Raw genomic sequence first — 14707 nt, forward strand, 5'->3', positions numbered from 1 at the left:
CAGTAAACGCGGCGTCATTACTGCAGGTCCAGCGATCCAGACAACGGGCCCAGCACTTGTGGTGGGAACGTTGAGTCTTAAGGTATCAAGACGATGGACAACGTTCAATACCACGGGCTGACTGCGAATTCTTCTCATGACAACGAGCTGGCCGATGACACTCATCGGACATCGCAAAAACCAGCAGCGAGATGAGAGGAGGGGGATGAGATGACAGCACCACAATCAGTTCACAACAGGACTGTTCTTTACTCTTCCATATATTAGCATGAAAAATTTAACCATGCAAATACCGGTCTCAAGAATTTGACAGATTTACAAGCTTTCGTCACCCGTAAATAAAAAAAAATAAGTTTTTTTTGTAACGCTGTCTGTTTGTTTATTTGTATGTATGTATGTAGGTGCGTATGTACTCGTATGTATGTGTGTATGTAGGCAAGTATATACGTGTGAATTGTCATGTGTATTAGTGACTTGTAGACGGGGTTTGGATTGGTGAGTTTATTTACTGAAAATTAATTACAACACTCTCAAGAATACTATAATCATGACACACGAAATAAGGTCTTGAACACATGAACTATTCAGCTGCCTTCTGAATTCTCTTCGACTGACGGCTTCTCAGCTGTCACTGGATGTCTCACACGTAACTCTTCGACTTAAGCCTGTTTTGGCCTTGCCCGGCCTCATTACATAACCCTTCAGCCGACCGCGATTATCACACTATTCCCAGCAGTTAATGTTATCGCGTTTCCCCGTCATTGTGCTTTCAACAAGTCGTCGCCGTGGATATCGGCTTTCAACTGTTAAAATTACACCGCGTGCAGGGAACCATTTAACCAGAACCGATGTGTAGCAGTGAACGCCTATTCTTGTAGCGCTTGGGAATGCGTTCATCTAGCCGTAGCCTGACAATGGACGTTCGCACACCGATGTGTAGCAGTGAACGCCTATTCTTGTAGCGCTTGGGAATGCGTTCATCTAGCCGTAGCCTGACAATGGACGTTCGCACCGACTTCGCTATTCCGGCTTTCAGGCGTATGTAACATTATGTATGTGTGCGCGTCGCGCCTCGCTAGCGCCTGAAAGGTTTGACGGATTTTATTCATACTCAGTATTTGCGACATATCCGTCAAAGATCATTGCCCAGCTGAACATTCTAGCTATAAAAATAGCGGCCCTTCACAGAAGCAAAAAACAAACTCGAATTTCAAACGATTTCAATTAATTTTCAGTGATTTACGGAGACCACCTCTCTAAGTAAAACTGCACATATGGTATCTTTAGAAGAGCAATGGTACGTGCACCTGGGGCCCACACGTGTATATGAGAAAGTACACGCAATGTCTTTTCGCAAATTTTTATTGTAAAGGTAAATTTGTCCTTGTACTTAACTAATTAAGTAAGCACTGCGCCATGAAGGCGTATGGGGACTGACTGTATTTTCTTGACCTCGGTACTAACTGGAGGTGAGTGGTCAGCTTCACGCGCCCTTGCCGTTTTATCCCCCAGTACCAACTGGATAGGAGGTTGGGTGGACCCCAGAGTCGATCTGGAAGCAGTCAAATCGAACCACAATTTGGCTGTCGATCCCGCAGCCCAGTCGCTATACCTACGGACTGACAGACTTACACAAATTGCAGCTCTCTTCGTGCTCATACTTACAAACCTGGACGCGCTTCCTTCCATTCACATGATCAGAGAAATCCATCACCAGCACTGAAAGGCGCCATGTTTAACGTCACCCCACACACCCGTTGCCTTTGATATATGACTCCCCACGCAGATGGATATGGAACTTCGATGAGAGATTTCCCTCCAGCACGTCCCCAAGAAGTTTCACAGGGGCCTGATGTGCGAGGGTTTCAGTGGAACTACGAACAACACAAGGAATTTGGCAATGTTGCAGCCCTTCATTCTTCGATTAGTATAGACAACTGTTCGCACCCACTCTGAGCAAAGAGGGCCTAACAAAACCGAAACATCCGCTGCAGCCCCACGTTACAGTTTATATTTTAGGGACTAAATGCACACGAAGTGGCTGTTTGAGCCGTCATTCCAACTGACACCAACTTCCGCCGCTTGATACAAAGCACAGTGCAGCCAGCATGACACTTGGAAGCCGTGAAAAGGGACGTGTTTGCCTGAAGCATCCGCAGCCTCCTCATTCCGATGGGAAAAAGCACACGTGGCCGAACGATTGTTTAGTAGAGCTTCAAAATATGCCACACAACACAATGATGTAGGAAGTGTCCAGGTTATGGACCGGATCGATTAACGTATCCTGAACAACTGAAGAAATTACAATAAACGTCATCCGGATTAGTGAACCAAAGCGTACCCTAAAAGACAAAAAAGTGAGAACACAAATAAATAAATTAAAAATATCACTGTAGAGCATCTATTTAAAAAGTATAAAAAGGCAATGCATTTATTCGGAAGTGTAACCGCGCTTCCCTCGCTTCGAACTGTTTAACCGTGGCTATGACAAGTCCACTTACTGCCCCACGAGAGCGAGAGCCGTACTTGCGGCGTGGTGTCGTCACTTGACCCTCTGTCATTCGACAGAATCCTCCTTAGGCTTGTAGCGGCAATAGTGGCCATGCAGACAGGATCATAGTTTCACTCGAGTCTGCTATCCTCTCCATGGCTACATCATTGTCATTAGTATAATCAGCTTACTTTAAGTATTATCTTCCGTCTTGCGAGGGAGGTCTTTTGGGAATCAGTCTGGGATATGATGCTGAGCAAAACCTGCCCGGAGGGGTCATAAATTAATTGCATTTGTACCTTGAAACCTAGGAGGCACGCGGTAGCGTAGTTGGTTGACGCACTATGCTACAAGCCGGAAGGTCGCGGGTCCAAGTCCCGGTGAGGTCACTGGATTTTTTTCAGTTGACCTAATCCTTCCGACCGCACTATGGCCCTGGGGTCGATTCAGCCTCTAACAGAAATGAATACCAGGACTATTCTTGGGGGTAAAGGGCGGCCGGCGCGTACGGCTGACAACTTTGCCGCCGTCTATGAGCCGATTGTCTATAAAATGTTGGAACCTCAACATCTCACAACCCTATGAGCCTCCACGGCCTGTTACAGGGATACCTTTACTTTACCTTGAAACCTGAAAATGAGGTTTAACATAAACATCTCGTCAAACCAAACGCAGGGCTGTCTCCTTTTTCTGTTAATGACCACTTAGAGGCTGGCAACTGAGAGCTACATAGACGTTATGAAAGAAGTCTCGGTTGCGGGGAGAGAGGGAGTGAATTACAGTTGGAGTCGGGAAAAGTGAGGCAGTCAGATATAGAGGAGGGACAAGTGAGTTGCAGTTGGAGACGTCGACAGTGAGATCTGAGTTCTTTGGTGGGAGTTAAAGTGATGATAACGAAGGGAGGTAAGGTGCAAGTTTAAAGTAGGATTAGAATAACGTACCAATAATCTCTGTACTCATCACTTAACTAAGCGCGAGAAACACACGGTGTTATATTTTGGTGATCCTGTGATTCGTTAATCCCGAAGTGTGTTCCCTTCCCGGTCACTGAAGCACCTGTATCCCCAAGAAAATGATCTCATACGTCATAGTAGTCGCGGTATACGTCAGGCTGCGCGTCGTCCGGAGGCTGGTACCCTTGGGACGGCGGTCGGTCGCAGAAGTTCTACTTGTTTTTGAACTATTGATGCAGGTTTGAAGAAAAGTTTTGTCTGAAGAGACAAGTGACGCATCTGCCTTCCTAAATGCCACGTGTCTTTTAAAGTATGTACTCAACTGTGAACAGAATTTTTCATATTTCTATACGGTTTAACTGCAAACCGGATTAGCGAGAGTACACCTGAAATGAGTAGGCATCTGTTATGGAATAAAGTGATATAATAGGTGCCTGATGTTTAACCAAATACAAATTTTGATGGAATGAAGACATTTTCAGGCAGTTTGAACTGAAGAGAATGGCCACTGCGTGGAAATATAAAACAGGTTACGCTGGCTTTGAGATTCTCACATAGATGGTCATGACCAGGGTTCGGATTCTGATGACCTAAAAATATTTTTAAAATGATCGAAAAGATCCAGAAAAATGACCTATAAAATTACCAACAAGCCAGAAAAATGACCGAGAAATTAAGAAAAATTACCTAAAAGTTAAAAAACGACCTAAAATATATCATGTCATGGAAAATTTGCTAATTGTTTTCAAACTTATTTTTAATCTTTAACTTAACTGTGAACTTAACGTTACTCTTTTAAGTTCGTCCCCGTTTTTATGTTGAAAATAAAGCAATATATTGTGGAGTATTGGCTCTATGCAGACACTGTTGAGCCACAGAGGCCTCGAGGCATGCGCGAAACGTGAGAGTTGCGGATGGTATCGGCGCGTTGCTAGGTGACAACTCTGTGAACGCTTGGATTGCGCAACAGGAAGTGCGAGTGACATCACATACCCCACTCTTCCCGTAACTACGCAACGCTCGGTAAACATCCCTCGCCGCGAGAGATGGATCGGCCATATTGGGAGGTATATACGTCAATAAATGCGAGCTTCTCAAAAATGCAATCCATTTTGGTCCATCGCTTACGGTTTAGGAATTATGACCGTGTTTGTAACAAATACGACTAATTCAATTCCTCTGTTTAGTGGATGAGGCAATACTGTAGGCAAGGTGCCAGCGTATTACCTCACGCGCTAATAAGATGTCCGCTGGTAATAGTCGTGCGGCATATATGAGAGAGTACAGGAAAAGAAAGCGGTTAGAAGAAGATAACTGTAATAACGTACCCAAACGAACAAAGTTAAATGCCGAACGACAGCGTGAAAATAGAGAAACACATAAAAACTTATCCGCTGAATACATGCGTAATTACAGAAAACGCAAAGCTCAAGTGAAAGCCGAGGAAAATGAAACACCACAAGCCTCCATGTCAACTGACCCAACACCAACAACAATTATATACAATTATCATCTGATCACACACCTGTAATTGCGACTTTATCCACCCATGTGATAAACCACTCACCGATAAATACGCTGGTTACAAACGCAACGAACTGGAACAGCTTTCGTACATACACTGAAGACCACAATATTATGAACATAAAAATAAAAGAAACCGACGAGTTAGATCAAGCAANCCCTTGTAGAATAGATTGTAAATTGCAAGAAATAATAAAAAAATATATATAATTATAACCCAACCAATGAATAATTAAAAAGAATTTTATTGGCAATCCATTCGGTTATGCCTGCGACATATGTGACAGATTATGAAATATGAATGATTTAAAACAAGTAAAAGAAAGACACATAAGTGCATTAGCTCCNTACGACTTTTGAGCAATATACGTATCACTTCACTCAATAAGGACGATCATACAATCTGGAAAGCTACAAGAACATTCAAACGGCCCCAAAAATCAATACCTCCAATAAGNCTGTCTAATGCATTTGCCTCTACTGGACTGTACAAGCGAAAGGCTCGTGGCCCCAAGACTTCGATTTATGCAAATCAAAATATTGAGACATCANAACAACTGCCAAATAAAGCAACTGTACTACTCACAATAATCTTCAATAGCATGCTCAGGCTATCTTACATTNAGATGGGAGAATACGGTATTGCAGGGCATGTCATCAATGTACCTGCAGATGTGATTAATATGGTAACGACGCTACCAAGGAAATTGGGCGACGATTACAGCTTTAACACCCATTTGAAGGGAAATTCAATTCACAAGAGTACGTACATGCAAGGATNGAGATTATACCCGACTATCAGTTTGGATTCAGAGAACACCATTCTACAATCCACCAAACTCACAGAATAATCAACAAAATTTCCACAAGTATAGAAGAGAAACAATATTGCACTGCAGCGTTTTTTAGATATTGCCCAGGCTTTTGATAAAGTCTGGCATACTGCATTACTACACAAAATTAAGAACAAATTGCCAAGTCCATACTATCTACTGTTAAAATCATACATCTCAGAAAGGTAATTCCAAGTAAAATACAACAATGCCTATTCCAGCTACAAACTAGCAAAATCCGGAGTACCACAAGGGGGTGTGCTTGGGCCTTTGTTATATCTAATATACACTGCAGATTTGCCAACAACCAACAACACCACAATAGCAACCTTTGCAGACGATACTGCTCTCCTAGCAACAGACCGTGACCCGGCACTGGCATCGCAATTTCTTCAACACCATCTGGACCTGCTACAAGAATGGTTCAAAAAATGGAAAATCAGGATAAACCAAACAAAATCTTCGCAGATAACATTCACAACAAAGCGAACACACTGTCCACCAGTCACAATCGATAATTTACAAATCCCAGTACAGACAGAAGTAAAATACCTCGGCCTATACCTAGACCAGAAGCTAACTTGGCAGAAACAAACGCCAACATCTAAACCTAAAAGTACGACAAATGTCATGGCTCTTAGGACGATAATCCAAGCTCGGCCTAGACTTTAATTTACAAATGCATATTGAAACCGATTTGGATGTACGGAGTTCAACTGTGGGGGTGTGCTAAGCCTTCGAACACCAAAATAATCCAAAGACTCCAATCAAATGTACTGCGCTCCATAACCNCATGGTATGTCTCGAACTTCACATTACACAATGATCTTCAAATCCCATTCGTCACAGAATAAATCAAAAGATATTCTATCATATACCACAACCGACTAATGGGACACGAAAACAGTTGCGTAACTGAACTAAGCAACCCATTAAACATTAGACGAAGACTAAAACGACAATGGCCCTCAGACTTAAAAGAACACAGTGTTGAAGATAGGTAGCCGTACTCAACAACATAATGCATAGTATACTACATAGAATCATCACTGGATGATCACTCCGCACAAGTGATTTCCTACAACATATTTACTTACTGCTCCCTTGTAGAATAGATTGTAAATTGCAAGAAATAATTTTAAAAAAATTCTCTCTACNATTAGACAGAGATCAAGTACCTAGTCTAGCAATCAGTAGCGGCTTTATGTATCCCCCGTCTAACGCATTTGCCTCTATTGGACTGTACAAGCGAAGGCTCTTGGCCCCAAGACTTCGATTTATGCAAATCAAAATATTGAGACATCAGATGGGAGAATACGGTATTGCAGGGCATGTCATCAATGTACCTGCAGATGTGATTAATATGGTAACGACGCTACCAAGGAAATTGGGCGACGATTACAGCTTTAACACCCATTTGAAGGGAAATTCAATTCACAAGAGTACGTACATGCAAGGATGCATTAAAGAGGCAACAATTAAACGATGGTTGGAGCATCTGATACAGACTCCTCTGTACAAACGCTACAACACTGATTTAGATCCAACATTTTTAACTGTGGATAACGTGCCAGAAGATGCTTATGAATCAGACGAAATCAACCTACATCTGATGACATTGACTGCTTACTTTTCTAACAACAAACGCTCTTATGGAACGAAAACAAATACTTGGAAATATCTTGAAATCAAAATAACAAATCTCTTAGCACTGTACACGATCAGCATGTCGAAGAGCTGTCGTTTCCGAGCGTATACTTGAAACAAGCCAGAACCTTTAAGAACAACGTGAAGGTAACTCCATTTGTGATGGCAGCTATTTATTGCACCTACACGTATATGGTCACTGGACAAAATATGGACAATTTATCCTGCGCGAACTATGTTTCGTACTTCATCTATCATTGACCTATCTTGAGCACAACCAATCACCAAGCTCCTCAACTCACTGACGTAACTACAGACTAAGCGCTTTTGGTAATTTTAATTACTAATGTACTATACATATAAAAGAAAGTAAAGCTATTCCTGTACCAGGCCATGAAGGCCCATAGGGTTGTGAGATGTTGAGGGTCCCACATTATCTAGACAATCGGCTCAAAGATGGCGATAAGTTTTTCAGCCTTACGCGCCGGCCGCGATTTACTCCCCAGGAAAATGATTTAATTCCTGGTACTCATTTCTGTTAGAGGCTTAGTGAACAACAGGGCCATAGTGCGGCCGGAAGGATTAGGTAAACTGGAAAAAATCCAATGACCCCATCGGGACTTGAACCCGCGACCTTCCGGCTTGTAGCACAGGCCCTCAACCAACTACCCTACAGCGTGCCCCCACTTACTTATCTTATGCTACAAGGTAGCTTAGTCACTCGAACGGTCGTAAGCTTGGCCACCGTCAAGTTTAAGCCTGTAATATTTTCTAGAGTTACTACTGAACTAGAAACTCTGTGCTTTTTACATCGCAAGCGAACTATACCGACCAAGCGATGGCCGCTTGTCGGCGAAGTTAATGCCAACTTTAGCGGATAGAGGGTGTCGCATGGTCAGCGCAACGAATCCCCACGGCCGTTAATTTCGGTTTTCTAGACCGGAGCTGCTATTTCATTGAAAGAGCTCCTCAGTTGAGTGGACCCCGTCCAAGACCCACTACTAATCAGAAAATCTAGTAGCGCCGGGAATCGAACGCAGACATCTGGATCTAGTCCTCGTCATACAGTCACGCAAGGACCGCACAGAAAACACCGATTCCAAGATTTTTCCCATAGTTACTCGTATATGACGTTACAATTTGCACGGAGCACATAAAAACATATTCCAANAATCAGAAAATCTGGTACCGCCGGGAATCGAACGCAGACATCTGGATCTAGTCGTCATACAGTCACGCAAGGACCGCATAGAAAACACCGATTCCAAGATTTTTCCCATTGTTATATGACGTTACAATTTGCACGGAGCACATAAAAACATATTCCAACAGTTACTCTATTGTTGTGGGTTACACAGCTGTTACCTATCAATGGCTGTTTCTCTGGCACCACAGTTCTTGCTTAGTGCAAATATTCCACAATATGAAGATCCATGACTGTCGGAGAACCGGCCGAAAAACAGGGACACAGAAACCGACAGCGGGAAGTCTGTTAGCTTCCTTCCCTTAACAAGCGAAACTTGGCTTAACTAGCAGGGAGAAACCTGAAGAGTAAGAATAGTTCTTGTGTGTGTATGCACGAGGGAGAGTCAGTAAATAGGTCACAAATGGAAGTTAAACAACTATAATGGATGTAATAGGTTTTCAATGTGTATTACTAGGTAGCAGAACAGTCCAGATTCATGACAGTCTAGGTATCAGATGCGCACGCGCATATTCATGGCTGGTTTCAGTAGTTAAAATGGAAACCGTGCTTGAGGAGTATCCCACCGAAGAGCGGGGTTCTGTTGTATGTTTGCTTGTGGGCAAAGTGACTAGATGCAAAGTAGTCATAAAGAAATGTTTCCCTCGCGTAATGTGGTTCACAACTGAGTGACAAACGTTTCGTTGATGACGGAGAGTTTGAAATGGAGGTGCGGAAGTGGCTGTCACAACAGTCAAAAGACTTCCGTGCTGTGGGTTTCGACGCACTGATAAAGCAATGGAACAAGTGTATCACTGTTAGTTGAGGATATGTCGAGAAATATTCTTTTCCAGGTTCGAATATCACACGTTTTACGTTCTATATCCATTTGTGACCTATTTACTGACTCTCCCTCGTACATATACATAAACATCACTCTGGGGTGCCGGGAAGGGCTGAATTACATTTTAGTGCCCCACGCACACAACATAACGGAAAGACATTATGGAACACAAAGATATGCAATCTCTCTCCCACACACATCTAAGATCTGTACAATACGACACGCCTACATCAAACCGCAAACAGAAAATACCTCAATAAATCATTCAGATGAATCTGAAGGAGCATTCGTTTAGCTAACGCATCAACCCCCCCCCCCCTCCTGAATGAAGCTATTCATCAACTTCACTACAGGAATATTTTCAATGCAAATTATTGGAAGAAACGTGGGACAGGACTGAAACTAAAATAGCAAGCTAATTTTATCACGACACGAGAGACTAATGCACGGTAGGGTACGTCGGGACTATCTAGTTAAAGCTAATCAATGCACTGCGCGGCCATTCTGCGCAACTTGTCACACATGCTGGTTTCTTCGCAGTGAGTGATTTTCTGTTGCGAACACGCGGCAGATGCTATTTCTTGAAATTTCTAAAGTTTGTGTTTTATGGATAATTATATATATGAAGACGTGTGAGTTCAGCATCCATTCGACATAAGAGTAAATTCAGTAAACTGAGCAATAAGCTGAGTGATTAAACAATTCTTTCAGTCAATTGAATAGCCCCCCCATTTAAGTTTTCTGATGTGCGACTTTCGAAATTATTTCTATTATAATACTGCGTTATACTGTACAATAATTCTAGGGGGTACGCGGTAGCGTGATTGGTTGAGGCACTATGCTACAAGCAGGAAGGTCGCGGGTCCGATTCCCGACGAGGTCATTAGATTGTTCAATTTACCTAATCCTTCCAGTCGCACTACGGCCCTGGGGTCGATTCAGCCTCTAACAGAAATGAGTACCAGAAATCTTTCTGGGGGTAAACGGCGGTCGGCGCTTAAGGCTGACAACCTCAGCGTCATCTGTGAGCCGAATGTCTTGACCAGGCATATCCAACGCGTCGATTGCGGGACGATTTTTGGTCGATCTCATAGGCCTATAAGGAAATTATATTTGAAAAGCATGTGAATTCAATTGTAATATTTCATTCATTCATCCGTAATCTGTCAAGACGACAGGTCCACAGTCTCTTCCAAAACAGTTCCTCCACTTGATGCGATCTAGAGCTTTCTCCTTCAAATGAAAAGATCCTCTTCTGTCCCCAAGGTCATCCAGCATCTTCTTACGTCTTCTTCCTCGTCTTCTGGTCACTTCTATCCGGCCCTCTATCTTTCCTTCAATAACTTCTTTTAGAAGGCAGTTACCGCGTAAGATATGACCAATTAAATATTATGATTATATTCAGATTCTGAAGGGAAACTGCGTATCACTCATTCCTATCTTTCTGTTCTTATGTAGCTTAAGTGAACTGTGGGGGAAGTCCCTACGCTAGCCTCATCACGTGAACTCTTATTTCATCACTCGTCAGCCGCGTGTGTTACGATGCAAGAATGATCGACAGAACGTGTGATTCGCTTCGTCCCCTCCCTCCAGTCAACTGCGAATCCCCGTACGTTGGACTAACAAGTGAGACGTATTATTATATTAGCTGTTAGTGGAGATTTGTCACTTTGCTGTGCATTAAATAAATATAGAGTTTGGGGATGAGCTCCGTGTAATCAAAGGGACAGTAAGTGCTCTGCCCACGTTATTTTATTCATTTCGAAAGCGTCTGTGTGCGTGTCAGATAAAACCTCAATATACCTCAATTATAATTACCTCAATATAGTGGGAAATGCAACGCCTCTATCCTTGCCAAATAAGGGGGTAATCTGGAACGTCATTATAATGCTCTCCATAGCAATAAGTACGATGATGATTTTCCATCCAAAAGTGAAATTCGTAAACTTAAGCTCAAAGAACTTACGAGTAAATCGAAATTAGCTGCTCAACAACAGTTGATGTCAAAACCAATGTCACTTTCTAACAATGCAACCAAATCATCCTTCAAGGTCAGCAATCTGATTGTTAAAAAATGTAACCGTTTCACTGAAGGGGAATTTGTAAAAGTGTTTTTTCTTGAAATAGCTGACAATCTTTTTGAAAGATTTAAAAATAAGGAAGAGATCATAGCTACTATTCAAGATCTTCAATTATCAAGAAACACCATTGTGCGGCGAATAAAAATGATGTGTGGAAACATAACTGAACAGTTGCTGAAAGATGTTTCCAATTGTGTTGCTTTCTCCCTCCAACTGGATGAATCTACAGACATCAGAGACACAGCCCAGTTACTAGTTGCTTTTATAACAAACATCATGTGTCGTGTTATTTTTACCAATACTTTTGCTTAAAGCGTGGTACGATGATAGGAGGGGGTGGTAGATCACTGGCAGTTTTGACACTAAAAAGTCAATCACAACCTGTTTGAAGTTGGACATGCCTGGTCTAGACAATATTGGAGCCTTGACATCTTACAGCCCTATGGGCCTCCACGACCTGTTACAGGGATAGCTTTGCGTTTTTTTACATACTAAGCATAACGAGTTTCTTTCACTGCATGCATGTATAGTAAGGTAAAATCGTCCCTGTGCTTAACTAACTAAGCAATACACCATGATGGCGGATGGTAGAGTGGATGTGTAGATCCACATTTTCTTGATCTCGGCACTAGTTTGAGGTGAGTGGTCAGCTTCATGCCCCGACCACTTTACTCCCAGTGAAAAATGCCCCATAGAATTGAAAGAAAAACTCCGCGAAAAAAGGAAAGCTAGAAAAAGATGGCAACTACCAAGGAGTCCAGCTGATAAACAAAAGTACAACAGACCTGCAAAAGAACTTAAAAAGTTAACATATAAATTAAAAAAAAATGACTCAATACAAAAATACCTCAGAGGACTAACCCCAACAGAAGCCACGAATTACTCTTTGTGGAAGGCTACCCGTAAATTAAAACAACCTAAACTGCATATACTCGTACCACAAATAAGGAAACGAGACAACACCTGGGCTAGAACTGACCTGCAAAAGACTACGACTTTTGCCGAACAACTATGCAGTCTTCCAACCTAATCCATCCCGACTACCAGCCATTGGATAGGAGGTTGGATGAACTCTAGAACCAGTTTCGACGGCTTGGAGAAAACTCTTGACTCTACCGGGACTCGAACTCCAACCTCTCGGTCGTCCAGCCCGTAGCCATTCGCTATGCCTGCCCCCTAAATGTATAGTTAATTTCTTATAATTAGTTTCCTGAACGTGATTTGTTTTCACAGTTTCCTTCCTCGTGTCACAATCAGACCGACGTGCCGCACACAGCATGCAGAGCCATGCAGCCCGTCAATCGTGAGTTTACCGAGTATTGGCTAGAGGATGTGCATTCATCTCTCTGGCCCTCCACACCTACAGGAACACGGCAATGCCACCGCGTGTTCTTGAATCAAGGAGCCGGGGTTACTATGCCCTCGTTACGACACGTCCACGAACTGGGTCAAGTGCCTAAGCAACACCATGGAGTACGCCTAAGTCTTCCTTGAGAAGCTAGTAGTCGCTCAGCTGAACGATTTTATGGGATCTGAAGATTCATTCGTCACCGTGTTCAGGCACGCCAGTGAACCCTAACTTCAGCCAGATAAATCCAGCCTATACCGAAGCATATAGGCTGATTCGCGTAAGGCTGAAAACGGACCCTTGCATGCATCTCATAAACCATTTCACACATGTTATTGAAATTAGATACGGGAGTCTTCCGTCAATAGCTGTTAAGCAATCCCGATTATTAGCCATACTGACCCATAACACAACTTAGTTTAACATAAGGACACAGATGGACATTTCCACATGCATCACAAACCTGGGTACAGATTCTGTTGAAATTCCATGTGGGACACTTGCACTAAATTGGATAAAGTAAGCTTAAGAAACTTCAATAAACTGCAAAGAGCGCCGGTGGTACGCGGTATCATAGTTGGTTGAGGCCCTACCAGCGGCGTGCGATACAATTTTTGGTAAGGGAAGCAGTGGTATAACTCTAGAGACTTTTCAAGCAAAACCTGTAAATCGCAACCGGACACAGGCGGATACGAAACGTACACTGAGCACTCTCTGAACTCTAATCTCGACGTCATGTGGTGTATAAAATGGCCTCTCAGCACCACGGTTACATTCACCCCGACTCCAAGAGCGAAGCTGAATACAAATCCGGTCTGCAATCGCCGCATGCAACATAAGAACACACAGAGACTCTCCTCACTTCGGGTTCTATTCTTCGTCTACAGCCGTCCCATAGCTCAGGCGGCCACACGCTCATTTCTCATCGCCGAGTCCAAGGGTTCAGTTCCAGGGGTCTTCATACGAAATTTGTGATGTACGAAGCGGTACTGATTCACCTCTTTTACCAGTTTCTTCGGATTTCCCCTGCCAATCTCCATTTTACCATTGCTCCATATTCATCTGTAACTATAGTCCTGGGCAGGCAGCACATTATCACATCCTTGGTCCTTACGTTTGCAGCTTTATCTCTGAACTGGCAAAGAACATACAACATGGAGCGCAGCAGTGAGGGTTGCCTACCTGAGCCATGTTGATGGTCCCACCGGCCAGCGTTTTGAAGCCCAGAATCGTTCTGTTCTTGTAGCGCTTCCGCCTCTGCAGCATTACGTGCAGCTTGTTTCCGTCCCGCTTCAGGAAGTGCGGATACTGAAACAGACACACGGCATTACGACTTATGAGCAGCCTATACAACTATTTTGATTTATTTAAGGGATTCCTGTGGATGGCCAGAAACTATACAGCGTCGAAAGTAGGGCGATTAAGGTTAATAAACTGGGAAGGATGTGAAAGGAAGCGGTAGCTACCTGAGGTAGCATCCTGCCACTTGCCTAAAGAAACTGAGGAAAATCAAACAAAAAAGAAAAAAGACCTGTCCTGGCCACCTTCCGAAAATAATTCAGAAGCGTTACGTTTCAAGTCCCGATGAGGTCATTGGATTTTTTCAATTAACCTAACACACGCAGTCACACGAGCAGGACACAACACAGAGCACAATACACACACGAAAGTAGAAAGAGTGCTCCAACAGAAGAGGACAGGTGTGACTCGCGTAGTGAGATACGACGTAGGGATGAAAAATCCTGAACAATTTTAATATTTTTAATATTTAATATTTATCAATATATATGATAAATATATATT

The 14707-nt window shown here is 42.9% G+C and overlaps 1 protein-coding gene across 3 annotated transcripts in view; it reads right to left on the reverse strand.

Moving 5' to 3' along the window:
- LOC111868570 (phosphofurin acidic cluster sorting protein 1) overlaps positions 1 to 14707 on the reverse strand; it is a 173932-nt gene that overhangs the window by 76173 nt on the left and 83052 nt on the right. For all 3 annotated transcript variants that reach the window (XM_023859335.2, XM_023859334.2, XM_033753095.1), the window contains exon 4: positions 14087 to 14212. In XM_023859335.2, the coding sequence (XP_023715103.1) occupies positions 14087 to 14212 (126 nt within the window). The remainder of the gene's footprint in view (positions 1 to 14086; positions 14213 to 14707) is intronic.

This window comes from Cryptotermes secundus, unplaced genomic scaffold (assembly GCF_002891405.2).
Source record: "Cryptotermes secundus unplaced genomic scaffold, Csec_1.0 scaffold330, whole genome shotgun sequence".
Lineage (NCBI taxonomy): Eukaryota > Metazoa > Arthropoda > Insecta > Blattodea > Kalotermitidae > Cryptotermes > Cryptotermes secundus.